The following is a 16,075-nucleotide window of genomic DNA, read 5'->3' as shown; positions in this document are numbered from 1 at the left end:
AAAGGTGAATGAAGCTGCTCACAGATAAGATGGTGAATTGATTTTTCAAGAAAAGAGAAATCAAGGGAGATTCGACCACTCTGATTACTTCATGTTAGTGATTATACTTTTTGCCAGACCAGTAATGTCAGGTTTCAGAGAGTTTGGGCACTTGGTCACATTACATTCCTGTATACTTAAATGGATTAAGATAAAAAGTCTGACTTGAAAAGGATATTTCAAAACTGACTGTGCCTGTGGTTTTGAATCCTGATGCTTTGAACAAAGAAGGGATTGATTTAATGGGATTAATGCTTAATCCAAATGAAGCAATGTACACACATGCCTTGAATGCTTTCGAGAATAACTACAAATATTGCTTATAAAGTTCTGTAGAAAAATACAGAGAGGTGATCTCTGTGTAAGAAAAAGATGGGACAAGACTGCTTTAAATAAAGGACACATGCAAAGTGCTTCAGGATTACTTTCAGATATTTTTAAGTCTTCGGTTTTTTTACAAGTATGATACTTATTTTCAAGTGCTGATTTTGAAGAGGTGTTACATGTCTCTCTTCATAATTTTGATATTTCAGATGAGAAAAAGTGTTTTCAAATTAGACTTTATTTTCTCTTATATTTGGGGTAAGGTTGTTTTCTGTTTTCAGATGATGCTTTATCTTTATCACCATGTTTTGATTTTTTTTTTGTTAGCTTGCAGATTTTCTATGTGGCACAGTATATTGTTACTTACTTGGAGAAATTATGACTTTGCCCATATTTGCTGCGACTCTGTGCCCCTCTAACTTCAGGGAAGAATTACTTTTTTAACCAAACAAGCCAATTTGTGTATGGTATTTTTTATTTGAATTACTTTTTAAATTTTCCTTTTTTTAATGTTAGCAGATGCAAAAATTTCAACATTTATGATGTTGTAAAAGCTTTCTTGATACATGAAATTCATCTGATTTCTTATAATGACCAATGTATACACTCACAATGTGTTTTCAAAACATTGAATCCTGTCTAACTGGGTGAAAGGTATGTTATATGCACCAAAGACTGTTGCAAGGGTTTTAGGGAAAGCAATGGCTGCAGTCTTTTGGAGCGTAGTTGTTCTAGGATAGAACGCTGACTCTCACAAGTATTAGGCTGGCTCATCAATTTTTAACCATTTGTCCCTGACTCCCTGTGTGCCCCACAGCCTGGGAACCAGAAACTTTAGGTGAAAACTAATTCTTGCCCAATCATGAGGTTTTGGAAAAAAGACCAAATATCACAACACTAATGAAAAAATTGCAAGAATTGCTAATGATGTGTGTGACTCATGCTGCTAAATGGAGCAGATTTTTAAACATAGCTCTAGGCTTCAATTCTTTCAGCTCATTCACAGTCAGTTCTGCTTTATACTGAGCTCAGTGAAGCTATTCTCAGAGGAGAGTACAGTGTGACATAGATTAAGAGTCAGAGAGTGGAGCCATTTATCGATTCAGTACTACATAGGTTATCTAATATCTAAGAAATATTTAAAATGTTTTAGGCAGCATAAAAAGCTGGAAGGAAAAATATAACTGTCAAGTGATTTTTAGCTTTATTACTTATTTTTTTTAAAGGAATTCTGTTGGAGACTGGCTTAAAGGCAAGGAATAATTACTAAAAATTGATGTTTGAAGGGAGTTTTGTTTCTTCATTTATTTTTGAACCCAGCTATGCTATATCTGAGCTAGTAAACAGTGCACAGGAGCATTCTTAGGTACTGGAATTGTTTTTTTGTCTGGAATGGCTCTTGTCAGTGCCTTACCCAAGCCAGCTCATGATGTCCCAGGCAGGTCCCAAATGTTGCTCTGGAGTAGGGTCAGGCCAGGGATAATTCCAAGCAGGCAATCAACCTTTCTGTTTTCACTCAGCTTCATTGTTGGACATCAAGAAAGGATGAAGGATGTAGTAAGGATGAAGGAGTTATAAGCTGCTTGGTTTCAGGTCAGTGAACAGCCCTAGACATATTCAGTTTACTGGTATAGACAAGCCTACCGTGCTTCTTTGTAGGACTCTAAAAATTTAAACCTGTAAAGTGATTTTTAAGTTGCTGAATTTGTCACATCTGCTCAAAAAACCATTCTCTCCCTTAAGATAGAAGAAATAGTGTTTAAAGCTTTTGTTTTAAAGTGTTAATATTCAGTTATTTTCCAAAGAGCATTTTTCTGACATCTTAAGAGGACAGCAACATGTAAGACTGCATCTATGTTTACAGGTTCTGTCTCCTAAAACCTAACATAGACATTATGAGGCTTGTGTTAATCAACAGGGTGAATACTGATCACATTTATTATAAGAATCTTCCTATTCTGTAAACTTTGTCTCTTGGTATGCTTTATTCTTTACTGGTCATTCAAATATACATTTTTTTTGGAAACTGTCTTCATGCACTTGAGGCTTCTTGAAAAATGTTTGTGTCAGTACCTGTAAAATGATCTACCTGCATAGTACTCTCAGCTGCAATGAATGTTCTGTAATTTTCTCTTATTTAGTACTTTTTTTAGTGCTACAGATTTTCTTTTTCACTAATGAAGCTGTTGGTCTACTTACACTGGACAATGGGAGATTGCTCTGTGAAAGCAGTTGATCTCTTTTAGGGTTCTACTTGATGGTATCACTAATGAAATATTGCAATTGTTGAAATGAAAACTTTACTGGTAGATCAAAAGGGGAAGCTAGACTTGAGCAGGCCACACAATCACTAAATCAAGCAGCCTGCAATACTCACACTGTCTTTGTATGAGACCCACAAATAGATCTATTTTGGAAGATGATGGTGCTGATTTTTTTGGTTTTGTTTGGCTTTTTGTAGAAGTACTAAAAAATCGACCAAAGTTTTAGTTATGCTTTCAAAGTCCCAATGATCTAGTCCTGGTATACTGTTGAAATAAATAAAGAGTATATACAGTTTCCTGTGGTAGTTCATAATCTACATGAATAAGTATTCCTCTTTAAATAGTTCTACTAAACTTGCTAAATTATTCCAGGTAAATGTTTCTTTATTCTTTACCCTTAGCAAAATGAAGTGTGTTTTTAAAGTATTAGTCATAGGACCACTGAAAAAATAGTTATTTGTTGAACCAGACTATTATAAGTGTTTTGGCTTTCTAGTTTAAGGTGAAATGACTGAACTGTGATATTTAGTAGCAATATTTTTATTTTCTATTGTTAGTTTAATTAAATAAAAAAGGGAAGAAATCCACCCATAATTCTGTCTTCAACTCTCTGTATTTCTGCTATTAATTTCAGTGAAAAAGAAACAATTTCTCATAGTTTGGGTAGGAAAGAAAACCCAAACCAACACCCAAACACTCTTACACATAGTCCATTGAAAGCCAAAGAGTTATTTAAAAAAAAACAACCAAAAAAACCTCAAATTCCACCACTACAAAAAACAAACCCAAACCACAAACCACAAAAACAAAATTTTGATAGACTATCATCAGCTATGCCAAATAACATGAACTGCTCGAGCCTCAGGCGTATGCAAAGTAGAAAAACAGGGCTATGTTTTTTTGTTAGAGCACATCAATATATCAGTTTATAGAAATACTACAAGTAAACACAATTGTTTTTCTGTCATGTTGTTTACTCTTCTCACTCCTAACATCCCAGGATGATCGTCCCAGGCCTTTTTCTGATGAAGGAATTGCCTCTTGGGTGGTGTTGGGAGGACAGGCCATCTTCTACTCTCTGCTTTGCACTGAGCTTTGCCAGCTTTACATCATCCTACCCTGTAATAAATGAGGTACACAAAAAACCACAGTAAGGTGAACCACTTGCATAAAAACCAGCATTTATTGAAAGGTTGTATTTCCATTTACTGTTCAAACAGGAGTAACCCAGAAACAGAAAAATGAAATCAAACCCACCTTGATTAAAGTTTTCAATGCACATGAATAAACTTTTAAAAGCAGATGGTATGGCCAAAGAGAACATATTTCAAATTGAGATTTACACAACCTAAATGGGTGTGCTGGTCACAAAATGAGGAGCTGCTGAGCTGGCACAAGTGTCAGGCAGCTGGAGCTGTTTCTTTGCCCACTCTTTGTTCAGAGGGAAATGAAAAAGAAGAGCTTATCTGATACATGTGTATGCTTTTGCATGACATTTTTATCTTAATTTTCATTATTTAATGACAAATTAAGAACAAATAGTTAACACATGCATAAAACTTGACAAATAGCAAGCTGTGTCAGAAAGATATCAGCCCTGAAAAGTGATTTTAGCATATAGACCAATGCAGTTATGAATGTGTACCCTTCTGTCTTTTCCTTTGTTAGACACCCTTGATATATACACTTGATGCTCTATACAAGAACTGATAAACAAGAATGAGAGAAGTCCTGGCATTACTGGAGATGATGGAAAGTAGTAGTGAGGGAAGAAGGAGGAGTGGAGAAATATTTCTAATATGAATGCATGTAGAAAAGTTTGCTGCCTCAAATGCTTAAGACCAATACAGTAACAGAATAACCAGCACTGGCTTGTGTTATTTTTGTTTGTAATTCTGTAAATGACACCTGAATGCTATGATAAACTTTTGGTTCCTGAGTTTGGTGTGTTATGGTCCTCTTTATTTAAATGTTATTAATCATTGCCTCTGAATTCTCAAATAGTTATTTTTTCATTGCTAAGAATTAAAGGATTGCAGCACTTCAGTAGAAAGGTTGATAATATTTAGGAAAAATAAAATACATGTACCATAATTATTCAGGAGCACGTGAATGCTCAAGAGAGCGTGTTGATCATTGAACCTATACATGATGTTAAGTATTAATCATATTCTAATGTACATCTTATAATGTAGAAGGCATTATATCCGCCATAAAATAATTGTTTCTGCACAGCTGTAAAACAATTTAACATTCAAGCATCTTTACAACACTTAGTGTACATAAAAACCTTAGTGTACATAAAACACAAAACATTTAAATTTCTTCTGAAAGACTGCTTTCTATTAATGTTACATTTCATGAACTTACAATGTGTTCCTGCTAGTTTTGGTTGTGGAGTTTGTGTGTATGGTTGTTTTGGGTGTTTTTCAATGCAGCAGGCTAACAGTTGGGAGCTGACTGATAAGTCACCTTTAATCTATGTAGAAAATAGGTTTAAGTTACTCTTTTTAAACTCTGCAAATATAGTTATAAATCCTGTTCTGCTTGCTCCCATCTGCAAATCTGGCATTGAAAAAGCACATCTGCACAGATGCCTTTGGTGAAATAAAGATGGGTAATTTAAAGACTGTTGTAGGATTTCTTATATCAGCTTCATGAATCACTTTTCCATATAAGGTTAAGGCAGAGTTCTTACCTTTAGGTTGCTGAAGTTGCATGATATCTGGAAATTAAACTTGAGACATATAGACTGAAGTCTTATCTCAAATTTACATTTTATTGAATTTTGATGTGTATATTACAAAAGCAAAAACTTATAAAGGTTTGAATCAAGAGAAAAAGTTAAGTTTATTTTCACTGAAAACACAAACCAACTCTTGTAGAATTTCAGTTGCTTATTTTACAATCTTTTCAACTCCTAGTTTCTTACTAGAAGCAAAAAGTGTTTGTTTGCAGTCTAAAGACAATTTGGAAGTAGCAGGCATTTTGTGACAACCCTGTATTGATTATTTTTCATTTGGAACTTTAAAGGCAGAAAAGTTTTAATGACTTTTGGATGGTTAAATCTGCTAAATTTTTAAAACATTGTAGTCATTATGAACAATTCTTAAAACACATTTCTTTTTCATTACTATGAAATTAGAAAGACTTACTTTTTCAAGGTATTACATTTTTCTTAGTTGAGCAAATTACAAAATTATATTAATGAGTCTGATTTTTCAGGATGCAGGGTGATACCTGTATTGGCTCAAAAATCTACTTATTCATTTAGCACATATACTTCTTTATAGATGCATTATGACCTAAATTTACAAGCTATCACGTAAGGCCAAACAATCATAATGGGGTTTTACTTGTTTTCGCTTAACTTGCCGATCACCTACAGGTCTTATTGATTTAGGAAGAACCTTTTCTTCTCTATTAATGAAAATCAGGATGCTCAATTAGCTTATTCAAGTGATCCAGATCTGGTGACTCTTACCTGCAAATGTCAATGTTGTTATTTGAGGCTATGATATCCAACAGGAACTGCCACCTCTGTGGATTAAGAGAAGGGGTAGTTTAAACCAGATATGAGCTGGTGGGGGCTGGCAGTTGGTGTAGGGGGAGTGGCATAGTAGTTTGTTTTCTGCTGTTGCTTCCTAAAGACTTTCATTGTAAATGTTTGTAAGATATCTTAAAGATTACCATCATTGACTGGCATTGAAATTGTACTACAGCTGTTTTCATCACGTTCTGATACTGCACAAAGTATAAAATAGGAAAATCTATCTTATTTTACAGCATGAATGCTTTCCAAAAGAGGTCAGTGTTGTTTGACCTGAACAACCTGAACAATGTTTTTTTGCTGAACCTTGGCTGCTTTCTGTAGAGAATTTGCTATTACACTTAGAGACACCCAACACAAGAGAAGACAGCATATTTAAAGTCGTTACGGTTGTTGTTACTCCTCTTCCCCTCAGATCTCATTAAGGCTTTTAGATCTCATTAAGGCTTTTGTGCTTGGGGTGTCTATTCTCTCTATGGGAGCCAAGCCCCTTGGGCAGGTGCTATTCTTTTCTACCTCCTTCTTTGGAAAGCCTCAGCACTACTGGGTTCACCTCCTTGCAGCTGGTCATTTTGTTTGGGGGAATTGTGAAGTTTTTTTTATTTATGTCAGGGATCCAAAATTCTGAATTTTGCTTCTTTTTCAAAAATGTTTGCTGGAGTTATCTTTTTGTTACAGATATTGTAAAGGCCTTTTATCTGCAATTATTTTTATTTCGATAACTAAATTGCTAAAGTAATGGAAGCATACCTGTGAAAGTAGTTTATACATTTAAAGTTAACTGAAGTAATTCCAGTACTTGAAAATTGTGTATGATTTTGGTGTTGCATAACAGTCTGTGTTGATTTTGCTGCCATTCACAGTGAGAATACTGCATTTGATGCTTTAAAAGACATACCAGTTCACTTTCTTCTGTCTCCTTCTAACCACATTCTTTATCGATATATCATCTTACATATCGTGGAAATAAGTACTTTTATAGTCATAGTCAAAGTCATAAATTCCTACCTGGCTATTTCTGCCAGGTACTGTTTACCTGTACCCCTCTAGGGCACGTTTTTTACATGGTATCTTGTATGGATATGCTTTGCTTCCACTATTTTCTAAATGACAGCTCATTTTTTTCTTACTGGGTATTTCTCTCTCTAGGAGGAGACAATTTAAATAGTCATGTGTTCAATCAGTGTGTTAAAAAAAAGAATATTGATTCTTGCTCGTCTCTAGGTATTTTTTTCGTATGAGGGAGTTCATACTGATAATGTAATCAATTAATATTCTCTCTTTCAGGTTTAACAGATGAAAAAGTGAAGGCGTATCTTTCTCTTCACCCCCAGGTACTGGACGAGTTTGTGTCAGAAAGTGTAAGTGCGGAAACTGTGGAAAAATGGCTAAAAAGGAAAAATAACAGACAAGAAGGTAAGTCCTTTTCATTTGCAATTAATAGTTAGTTTTGAACAACTCAGTTATTTTTAGATTTAGAAAGGAAACCTAGTTTTGGTAAAACTTGACTGTTATAATTTTTATATTTAGGTTCCACAATTTTTTTAAAGGCAAAAAACCCCCCTTTTTTTATATTTTCAACCTTTTGGTATTTCTATTTTGAATTATTTTGGTATTCATTTTGGAAGTTTAGTTTACCCATTTTAAGTTGCAAATACTGTTCTGTCAATCTCCAATGTCTGTTTTGAGAACATAACTTGGACTTCTTGGATCTAAAATTGATAAGTTTATAAATTGATAAAATTATGCAGGATGTGCAGGATGTAAGCCTTAGTAAATTACTGGATATACCATCTCAAAGTTTACTACTTGCAACATATATTAAGTCAATTTTAGATAGGAATATTCACACAGAGGTTATAAACCAGTGTGTTGAATTCTAGAGGTTTCTGTTGGGTTGCTTTAGATAAAAGACCTCACTAAACAGACCCAGAAGACATTTTTATGAGTCAGCTTGTATTGACAACATCTGTAAATTTTGTAATGACCTTAAATTTTGTGAGATTGTGTACAAACATAAAATTCATGCAATGCTAACAATGATTTGAAATGTACCAGGTAAAATGCAAAAAAGGAAATTACAAAGGTGAGGGAAGAAACCCCTGATTTTGCTTTGAATGTGAATTACTTTGTGGCTGACTTCTAAGGTGCTTGAGGTTTAAGTTTTGGTGATACTTCTCATTTTAAAAAGAGGGGCTAGGATGTGGGCAAGGGACAGAATCATATTGAGCCAGATTTCTGGTGGTGATGACTATATCTGATATTAAGGTGGCAGTAAATTGTTGTTGATTTAAAGAGATTACCTAGTGGAAGAAGTATATAGCAATAGACCGTCAGTTTACTGTATCTTTGTAGTTTACAAACTGCAGCACTGCAGGATGCTTATAGTTATAATCCACAAAAGCAATTAGAAAATCAGTGTTATGAATCAAGGGAATAAGTTGTCACAATGCTTTTTGTAAACAGAAGATTAAAAAAATGTTTTAGTGTTACCAGAAATTCATATTATTTATTTTTAAGAACTATGTTCATTTAAAAATGATGATTTTTCTCTGACACTTGAAATTGCCATAAGAAATCATTTGTGTGTGTTTATAGTCTGAGTCAAGGATCTGGATGCTAAAACCGAATGAATGCTTCGGATGATTTTCATTTTCAATATTCTTATATTGCTAAGTGGAATTTATTAGTTCCTTTGTTGCTCAAGGTTTCCAGTTTTTGGGGAGGAGGGGAGAAAGGTGTGAACCGAAGATACATTTTTGTGGAAATCCTAATGAAACTTTTTGAACCAACTGCAAAACCAAAGTAACTGCTGACCATTGTCTCAGCGAAGTTTGAACATGAATAGCTGCAACAGGGTGATTTGTCTGGTTTTTTTCTTAGACTTTAAAACTCGTGTATTATGGCTAATTCTCCCTAAACTTGTATTAAAACTGTCAAGCAATAGTTGTGCTATCATTATCATTCAGCTTCATATCTGATATCATCAAACGAATCTTTCTGCCTTCCTGCTACTTCCCTTTTGCTGACAGTGATCTTTAAGGTGGCTGTATTTGTTACATTACGGGCAGTTATGCAGATGTGACTTCCTTAGTGTTGGATTTTAGATAAAAATAAGCAGAACCAGATTTAAAACTACACTTGCCAAGGCAAAAAGAATAATTTGAATGCATTTTGTTTATAGAATGAAACAGATACTGATGAACCTTCTCTGTGGTTTTCTTCTAGAAAGATAAAGTATATAGCCATATAAAATCTCTCTGATAAGAAAACAGCCTAATTTTTCAGAATGCAACATTTTTAGAAAAGAAATTTGCTAGATGATTTACTCAGTTTATGTTATGTATGTACAAATTCTACTACCTGAGTTATGGTGGCATTGAGAAATGAGGAGGAGAGGATGGAACTGAATCTTTTGGTATCAGCATGGATGTGTGGTGACTTAAAATGACTAAGTAGCCTCAGTAACTTTACATCAGTAAGGGTATAATTTTCCTTCTATCCTCTTGCTTTAATGTAGTCTACTTTGTGAATGTTCACATCACGTAATGTGATACAGACAAAAAAGTAAGCTTTGTTTTTATTAGAAAGTTGCCAGGCAGGCAAAATGCTTTTTTGAGGTCTCTGGCTTAGTGTCTGTACTCTTACACATTGGTGACGCAGAACAGTCATTAACCTATATGCAGAAATTGTGTCCTGCCTGATTTACAGACATCCAGCTGTGTGTACTCTTCAGCCAGAAGTCAATGGGCCTGCAGCCAGGGTAGTTTATCTGAATTTCATTAGCATGAGCATGAACTGAAATGTCCGATTTGGACTTAAGTGAACCAAAATTTATCCGTGACAGAGATTTACTGAATTAGTTACTTTAGCTGGATCTTTTTTTTAACCTAAAATATTAAAAAGGAAGGAAATCAGTAAATACCGTACTGTTTAAGGTGTAGCTATGTCCCAAAACATAATGAGTTGTGCATGACAAATCCTGTATCTATCACAGTAAATGTTATATTGAAAGTTGCTCACGACAGTTTGGTAGTGATGGTGATCTACCTGGGATTATAAGATACATTTTTCTTTATCCTCTTTTTATTTTTCTTTTTCATTGGAGAAAACCTGCAAGGGTGCCAATGGGAAGGAATGCTGCCTGATATTTGGGTATTCACTGCAACTTTTTGAACTCTATTAATCTACCGATAAAATACATGCTCAAAACACAGCCAGGCCTTGTATTGTTGCACACAGCATTTCCAAACGATTCTATTTGTAATAAACAAACACTTGAGTTTTAATTTTTTTCTATCCAGATAATGGCTGAATTAGTCTTCCAGAAGAACTTTTCCAGATGCCTAGATATAATACTCATAGAACTCACAAGACTTCTTCCATTGTCCCCTTCCACACCATTCAAGCAAAAGTAGCAGATGATTGTAGCAAGAACCATAATATTTTGGAAGCTTTAGGCTCTGCTACTGGATAGATCCTCATCTCCCAACAAATTTCTCAGAAAAATATTTATGAATTCCAATCTTAATTATGTTATTTGAAGCTTCACTGCCACAACACTAAGAGACTAAGCACATAGATTATAAGTCAGATGTGCATCTTTTACACTGCTGATACTGAATTTCATAGATGTCTTTCCTAATCTTTTTAAAGACCTTTTTTTATAGGAAGAAAAAGGAAACTGTACAGAATTTGAAAGCTGCCTATCACTTAACATAATTATTGCTTCCCAGGGCCCTCATGTAGATCAAAGTGCATGATCATGTGCTTAATTAATGCTGTATATGGACACATTAACAGCTTTATACATTATTTTCTTCCAGCAATACTTGCCCAAAACAGGTAAGCTGTGTATAGTGGGAACTTAAGGTGCTTTGCTACCATACAAATGCTGTTGTTAGGTAATTCATAAATACAATTTAAAAGAAGAATTAAATAGAAAATAGTACATTCAGTACAGGGTACAACACTGATTATGTTCAGAAGTTACTGTCTATTAAGTGCAGTGGACTTACTGCATTTCCAGGAAGCTGAAATTTCATAATTGATCTGAAAAAAAAAAAAAGGAAAAAGTGAAGAAATTAGAAGTTGCTTGCTTAATATGACATTATTATGATATTGCTGTAATTTTTATTTGGGTTGTATAAGCCCTCAAGGAGATACCGTTTTTCCTAGGCTTTGAAAAACATTAAGATTAATTTTCTTAGGATAAGCCTAAGGTATTGCCATCCTGCTACTAATATTATCTTTTATGGACTTCATAATGTAATACTCTGTTGTAACCTGCTGTACCTTCAAGAGAATGTATTATGTAATGTGACAAAAATATTTAGCATTTTCTGATATGTCCTTACATGAGTTGTTTAAACAGAAACATAAAATTGCTTTTTAAGTAATTTCATATATATTCATTTTTCTGGACTTTTTTCCTGCTATACTTTCCTGTATCCAGGGTTCCAGTTAGTGCTAAATAAATACTATTTGATAGCTATGATGTTGATATGATGGAAATGATTAAATGAGTGTATTCGGTTGTTTCAGTTAAAGGACATTTGTGAACATTCAAAGTAATTTTTCTTTTTTATTTATCGTTGCACAATAAATTCACTTATAGTTTTATGCTATTACTGTAAGCAGTCTGCCTGACTGCTTTATAAAGGGTAGTTTTTCATTAGTCATTTAAATTCATGATTTTCTCATGGTGTATCTCATTCTTATGGTGTTTCTTCTGAAGCAACTGTTTGTCGATTCAGAATTCAGATTAAGTCTTGATTCTGTTCTCTGTTTAGCTCAGCAAATTCACTTTTCACCCTTTTCCCCCTTCCTTTCTATGTGCCCTAGAAGTGGACAAAGATGACAGTCAGATATGGTGCATTTGGTAGAGGACTGGAATCAGTTATCTCTGAATATGCTCCTTCCAATCATTTAAAAACTCTGTAGAGTACTTCCCTAGAGTAGCTTTCAGTGAGCTAATTGAGTATAGAAAGGATAGAGCTCTGTGCAGGTTTCTTTTTCTTACTTTATAGTATGTGCTGAGTTGAAGGTTTTGGTGACTGAGCTAGTTTATTTAAGACTGATCCATTCTGTGATCTTTAGACACGGAAGCCTTTTTTTAGGTCCGTTTTTCTTAACTGGAGAAGGAACTGGAGGAATAGGATCTGTGGCAAGAGACTTTGTCATACCCAGACTTTGAGACTATATATAAAGAGAGAATTTGTTTACTAGTCCCTTCAGACTAATACTAAAAGAAAAATTGTACTAGGCTGCATCGTTGACATATAAAAAAATAAAAGTTCTGTACAGAAAATGGTTTATTTTCTGGTGTTGCAGTTCCAGGTTTTAAGGTATCAGCATAATGGGCTTTAAAGTTCGCTTAAAGTCCTTGAGAGGCAAAATAGTGAGTTTTGGAGAGATATTGATATGTGTCTCTATTTAGGGAGCAAGTCTGTACTTAAATATTTATAGTTAAGCAATACTGAAGTACAAATTTCTACATTAGATCATATTTATTCTATTATTTACTCTTTTAATTATGTTATTCATTCTGGCTTTTAAAAGATGGTGTGTAGAGAAACATTATTTGCACTTTGCCTAAAGTTGTTAAACATAAGAAAGGATGAATAACATGCATTTCCATAAGCAGGGATGGAGTATATGAAAAGATATATGAAGGCAGGATATGTGTCAGTATATGTATTCTAAATATATGTCATCTTGCTGCCAGAATTAAAAAGAAAAAAAAAAAGGAGCCTAGGCTTGATTTGTTAGTTTTTGAGGACTGTGCATTTCCACACTGACTAAGCAGAGATACCTGTTTGCTAGTGCAGGGTAAGAGCTGTAGCACTGTAGATGAGGCATACTCAGAATCTGGAGACTGTCACTCCACAGCTTGCTGCAATCCTGACGTATCCCCAATCTAGGCAAGAGGAACTGATTTGGCAGCATGTTAATGACCTCCTTGATTTATAATTAGGCTGTCTTAATATTTCATTGATGCTGCAGACATGCTGTTTCATTCTGATGCATTCCTGCTGTGCTTATGTTTGTGACATCCAAGCAGGCAACAAATACATGCCAAAAAGCAAGAGTGATTGTGGGAATTATTTGGACATTGCTGACTTTGCACCATTGACACCAAAGTAGTAGTTCTTAATGCTTCTTATTAGCAAACCCCAGTATTTACATACATTGATACCTTTCTAGGATTTTTTTTTTTCTCAAAATAAGACAGAAAGGATGAATCCTCCAATTCCATTCTCTCCAGTACAAGTGAAATAATTGCTTGCCCTGTTCTTACTCTTCCCTCAGTGTCACTAATGGCCAGTTAGAGACAAGATGTTGGTCTAGGTGGTCTTACGGGTCTGAACCAAGGTAACTGGTATGATACTGACGGTATCATACCCAGATTCTGGGATAACATCTAGACTGATAAAAGTTGCCTCTATTGTACGTGTTTTTCTCAGAAAACTTGCAATAATATCTGGGAACTGGGTAGATCCCGTTTCTCTGCGTATTTGGTATAGTCCTCACTTACACAGAGATAAAACCAATTCAGAGACTTTTGTATGGAATAGTTTACAGGTTGCCATTTTTCATGTGTCTAGAAAGTTTATATTAGTGTACCAGTATTTCAGAGGCGGATAGTTGAAGTGAAGGCAATTCCCAGTGCTGTGGTGGAACTCTACATACTCCAGATAAGGAAAATGGCATACATTTGTCACGGGTACAGAAAAATTTTGAAGATTTCTGGGGAGACTGTTGTATTTTAGCATTGTTTTTAAAAATTGTTTTATTGCTGCATCATTTCCTGAAACAGTTGGTATGATTGTCTGAGATGAAATGGTTTCTTTCCTGTGTGACCACTTTAATGGGTTTTTTTAATTGTTTTCTCTGAGTTAATCAGAGGAGAGCCAGCTTAGAGGTGGGTTCGTTTAGGCTGTGAAAATATTAAGAAGGAGTTAGTGAAAAAGTTTTTCCTTGTTATGTTGTCAGTGTGTTCCTTTGGACAGAAAAAAAAAAGGCTAATGGAAAGGATCTATAGGTCAGATAGATTAGGAATTATTTAATGTACTGATAGTACAGAAATATTGAGCAGTGGTCTCTTGGTAGATAATACTGAGGTCCTGAGTGGTAATGCTGTTTTCTGTTCAGTGTGTCTTGTTGAAGCAGTTACTGATTTTATTCTTTATTATTTGAATGGCTATCACTAGCAAACTCCAAACAAGTGCCAAAATTAACTTGGTACATTATTTTCTTCTAATTTGCCGAAGAATGTGAGATTTATTGTCTGATTTCTTTTTTTTTTTTTTTTGAGTGGGTTAGGTGAAGGAGGTGATTCTTCTATTTTTCTGGAGCTCTCCTGCATATTTAGAATTGTTTAGATGGTCAGAGATTTGCAGAGGGTAATCCTTTAATGACGAGAAGTTTGGCCTTAGGAAGTAGACGTCATGACTTGGTCTGAGTTCCCTTTTGAACTAATTGTGTTAATCACATTATATCTAGAGCAATTATTCTCAACCTGTACTTAAACTAATGTTTGTTGTGTCTTTGTTAGGCTTGAATTAGGAGTGTTTATGTTTTTTTCTGTCTACTCAAAAATACTGCTGCTTATTTGTAAACCTTGCTTCACAGAATCATTTTCTGGCCAGGACTTCTAACTATATTAGAAAATAAACTCACTTTGATTTTTGTCGTTTCTCAATCTTTCTAGGATTTAGGATATGGAGCTCCTTTTAGTGTCTTACTGAGGAAAAGGTTTCCCAGTTTTCTTATTGTTTCTCTTCAGTTTGCATTTTGAACCTTTCCAGATTATCAATATCTTCTGTAAAGTATGGGCAGTATAGGAGTGATACTGTTACAATAATGGGTTCATTAGTGTTGTATGCAAAACAAAGCCATTTTACTCCTGTGTGAGACAGTACTCCTTAATGTTGTCTGGCCTTGATGCTCTTTGTTTTCAGATTATTTCTCTCCTGTACATGGATCTTTGTTTTGGAGTAAAAACCAAGCAAGCAAAAGAAAAAAAAAATCTCACTAATTGGTGGAGGAGCTCCATTCCGATGACATATGTGAAGACTGTATACCCACGTAGCTAACACTTTTTAATAATAATTATTTATGACAATGTCAGCTAACCTGTTTTACCTGCATTGAAATGGAGTAGGAACATTCCCTGTAAGATGAGAAAGCAATAAGTAACAAGGGAATAGTCATTAACTTTTATGGGACAGTAGCTTTTTAATCCAAGTATAGAAGTATTAAGTTGAGAAATGTTGGCTAAACAAGGTCTGTAATCAGACATTGACCAATAAGAATAAAATGACAAAATGTAAAATAACTATAGATGTCAGGTTTGTTTGTTCTGTCCATTAAATTAGACTTGCATCGTTGAGGAAAAGAAGGTATGCAGTGTAATAGTCTGTTACACTACATGTGCACAAAGAAAGGATATGACATATTTATTCATGGATATTCTGTATGGAAGTAGTGAAAACTCAATTCAGTAAAGTTCTTGATACTTTATCCATATGTAATATATCTGCAAAAATTCTGCCATCTCTTTTATCTCACAGGAAGTACAGGAAGCCCTGAGGATGAGTGAAAATTCATCTTTACTGTGGAGATGGCTAGTTGGGTATAAATGATAATGCCCTATTTTGTAAATGGATGATTTTATGGGGTAGAAACAATTAATATTTGTCTTAACCTCATATTGGCTATTAGTGAAGATTTTCAGCAGAAATTTTACTTCTGAAACTGCTCTGTTGTCTTAAGACTTTGAAATCAGATTGTACACACAGAACAGTAAAGTACAGGCATAGTATGGGCTTAATGAAGACTAAAAATTTTCAGTGTGTTATCCTGTGATGATTTAGCTAATAATGATGGTAATTCA

At 34.5% G+C, this 16,075-nt stretch overlaps 1 protein-coding gene across 4 annotated transcripts in view; it reads left to right on the top strand.

The window, feature by feature from the left end:
* PDE10A (phosphodiesterase 10A) overlaps positions 1 to 16,075 on the top strand; it is a 346,650-nt gene that overhangs the window by 245,550 nt on the left and 85,025 nt on the right. For all 4 annotated transcript variants that reach the window (XM_027729500.2, XM_027729501.2, XM_039384645.1 and 1 more), the window contains exon 2: positions 7,465 to 7,593. In XM_027729500.2, the coding sequence (XP_027585301.1) occupies positions 7,465 to 7,593 (129 nt within the window). The remainder of the gene's footprint in view (positions 1 to 7,464; positions 7,594 to 16,075) is intronic.

This window comes from Pipra filicauda, unplaced genomic scaffold (genome assembly GCF_003945595.2).
Source record: "Pipra filicauda isolate LSUMZ 115617 unplaced genomic scaffold, ASM394559v2 scaffold367_size712859_pilon, whole genome shotgun sequence".
Classification (NCBI taxonomy): Eukaryota; Metazoa; Chordata; class Aves; order Passeriformes; family Pipridae; genus Pipra; species Pipra filicauda.
Note: the sequence above shows the minus strand (reverse complement) of the source record. Positions and strands in the feature narration are given on the sequence as shown.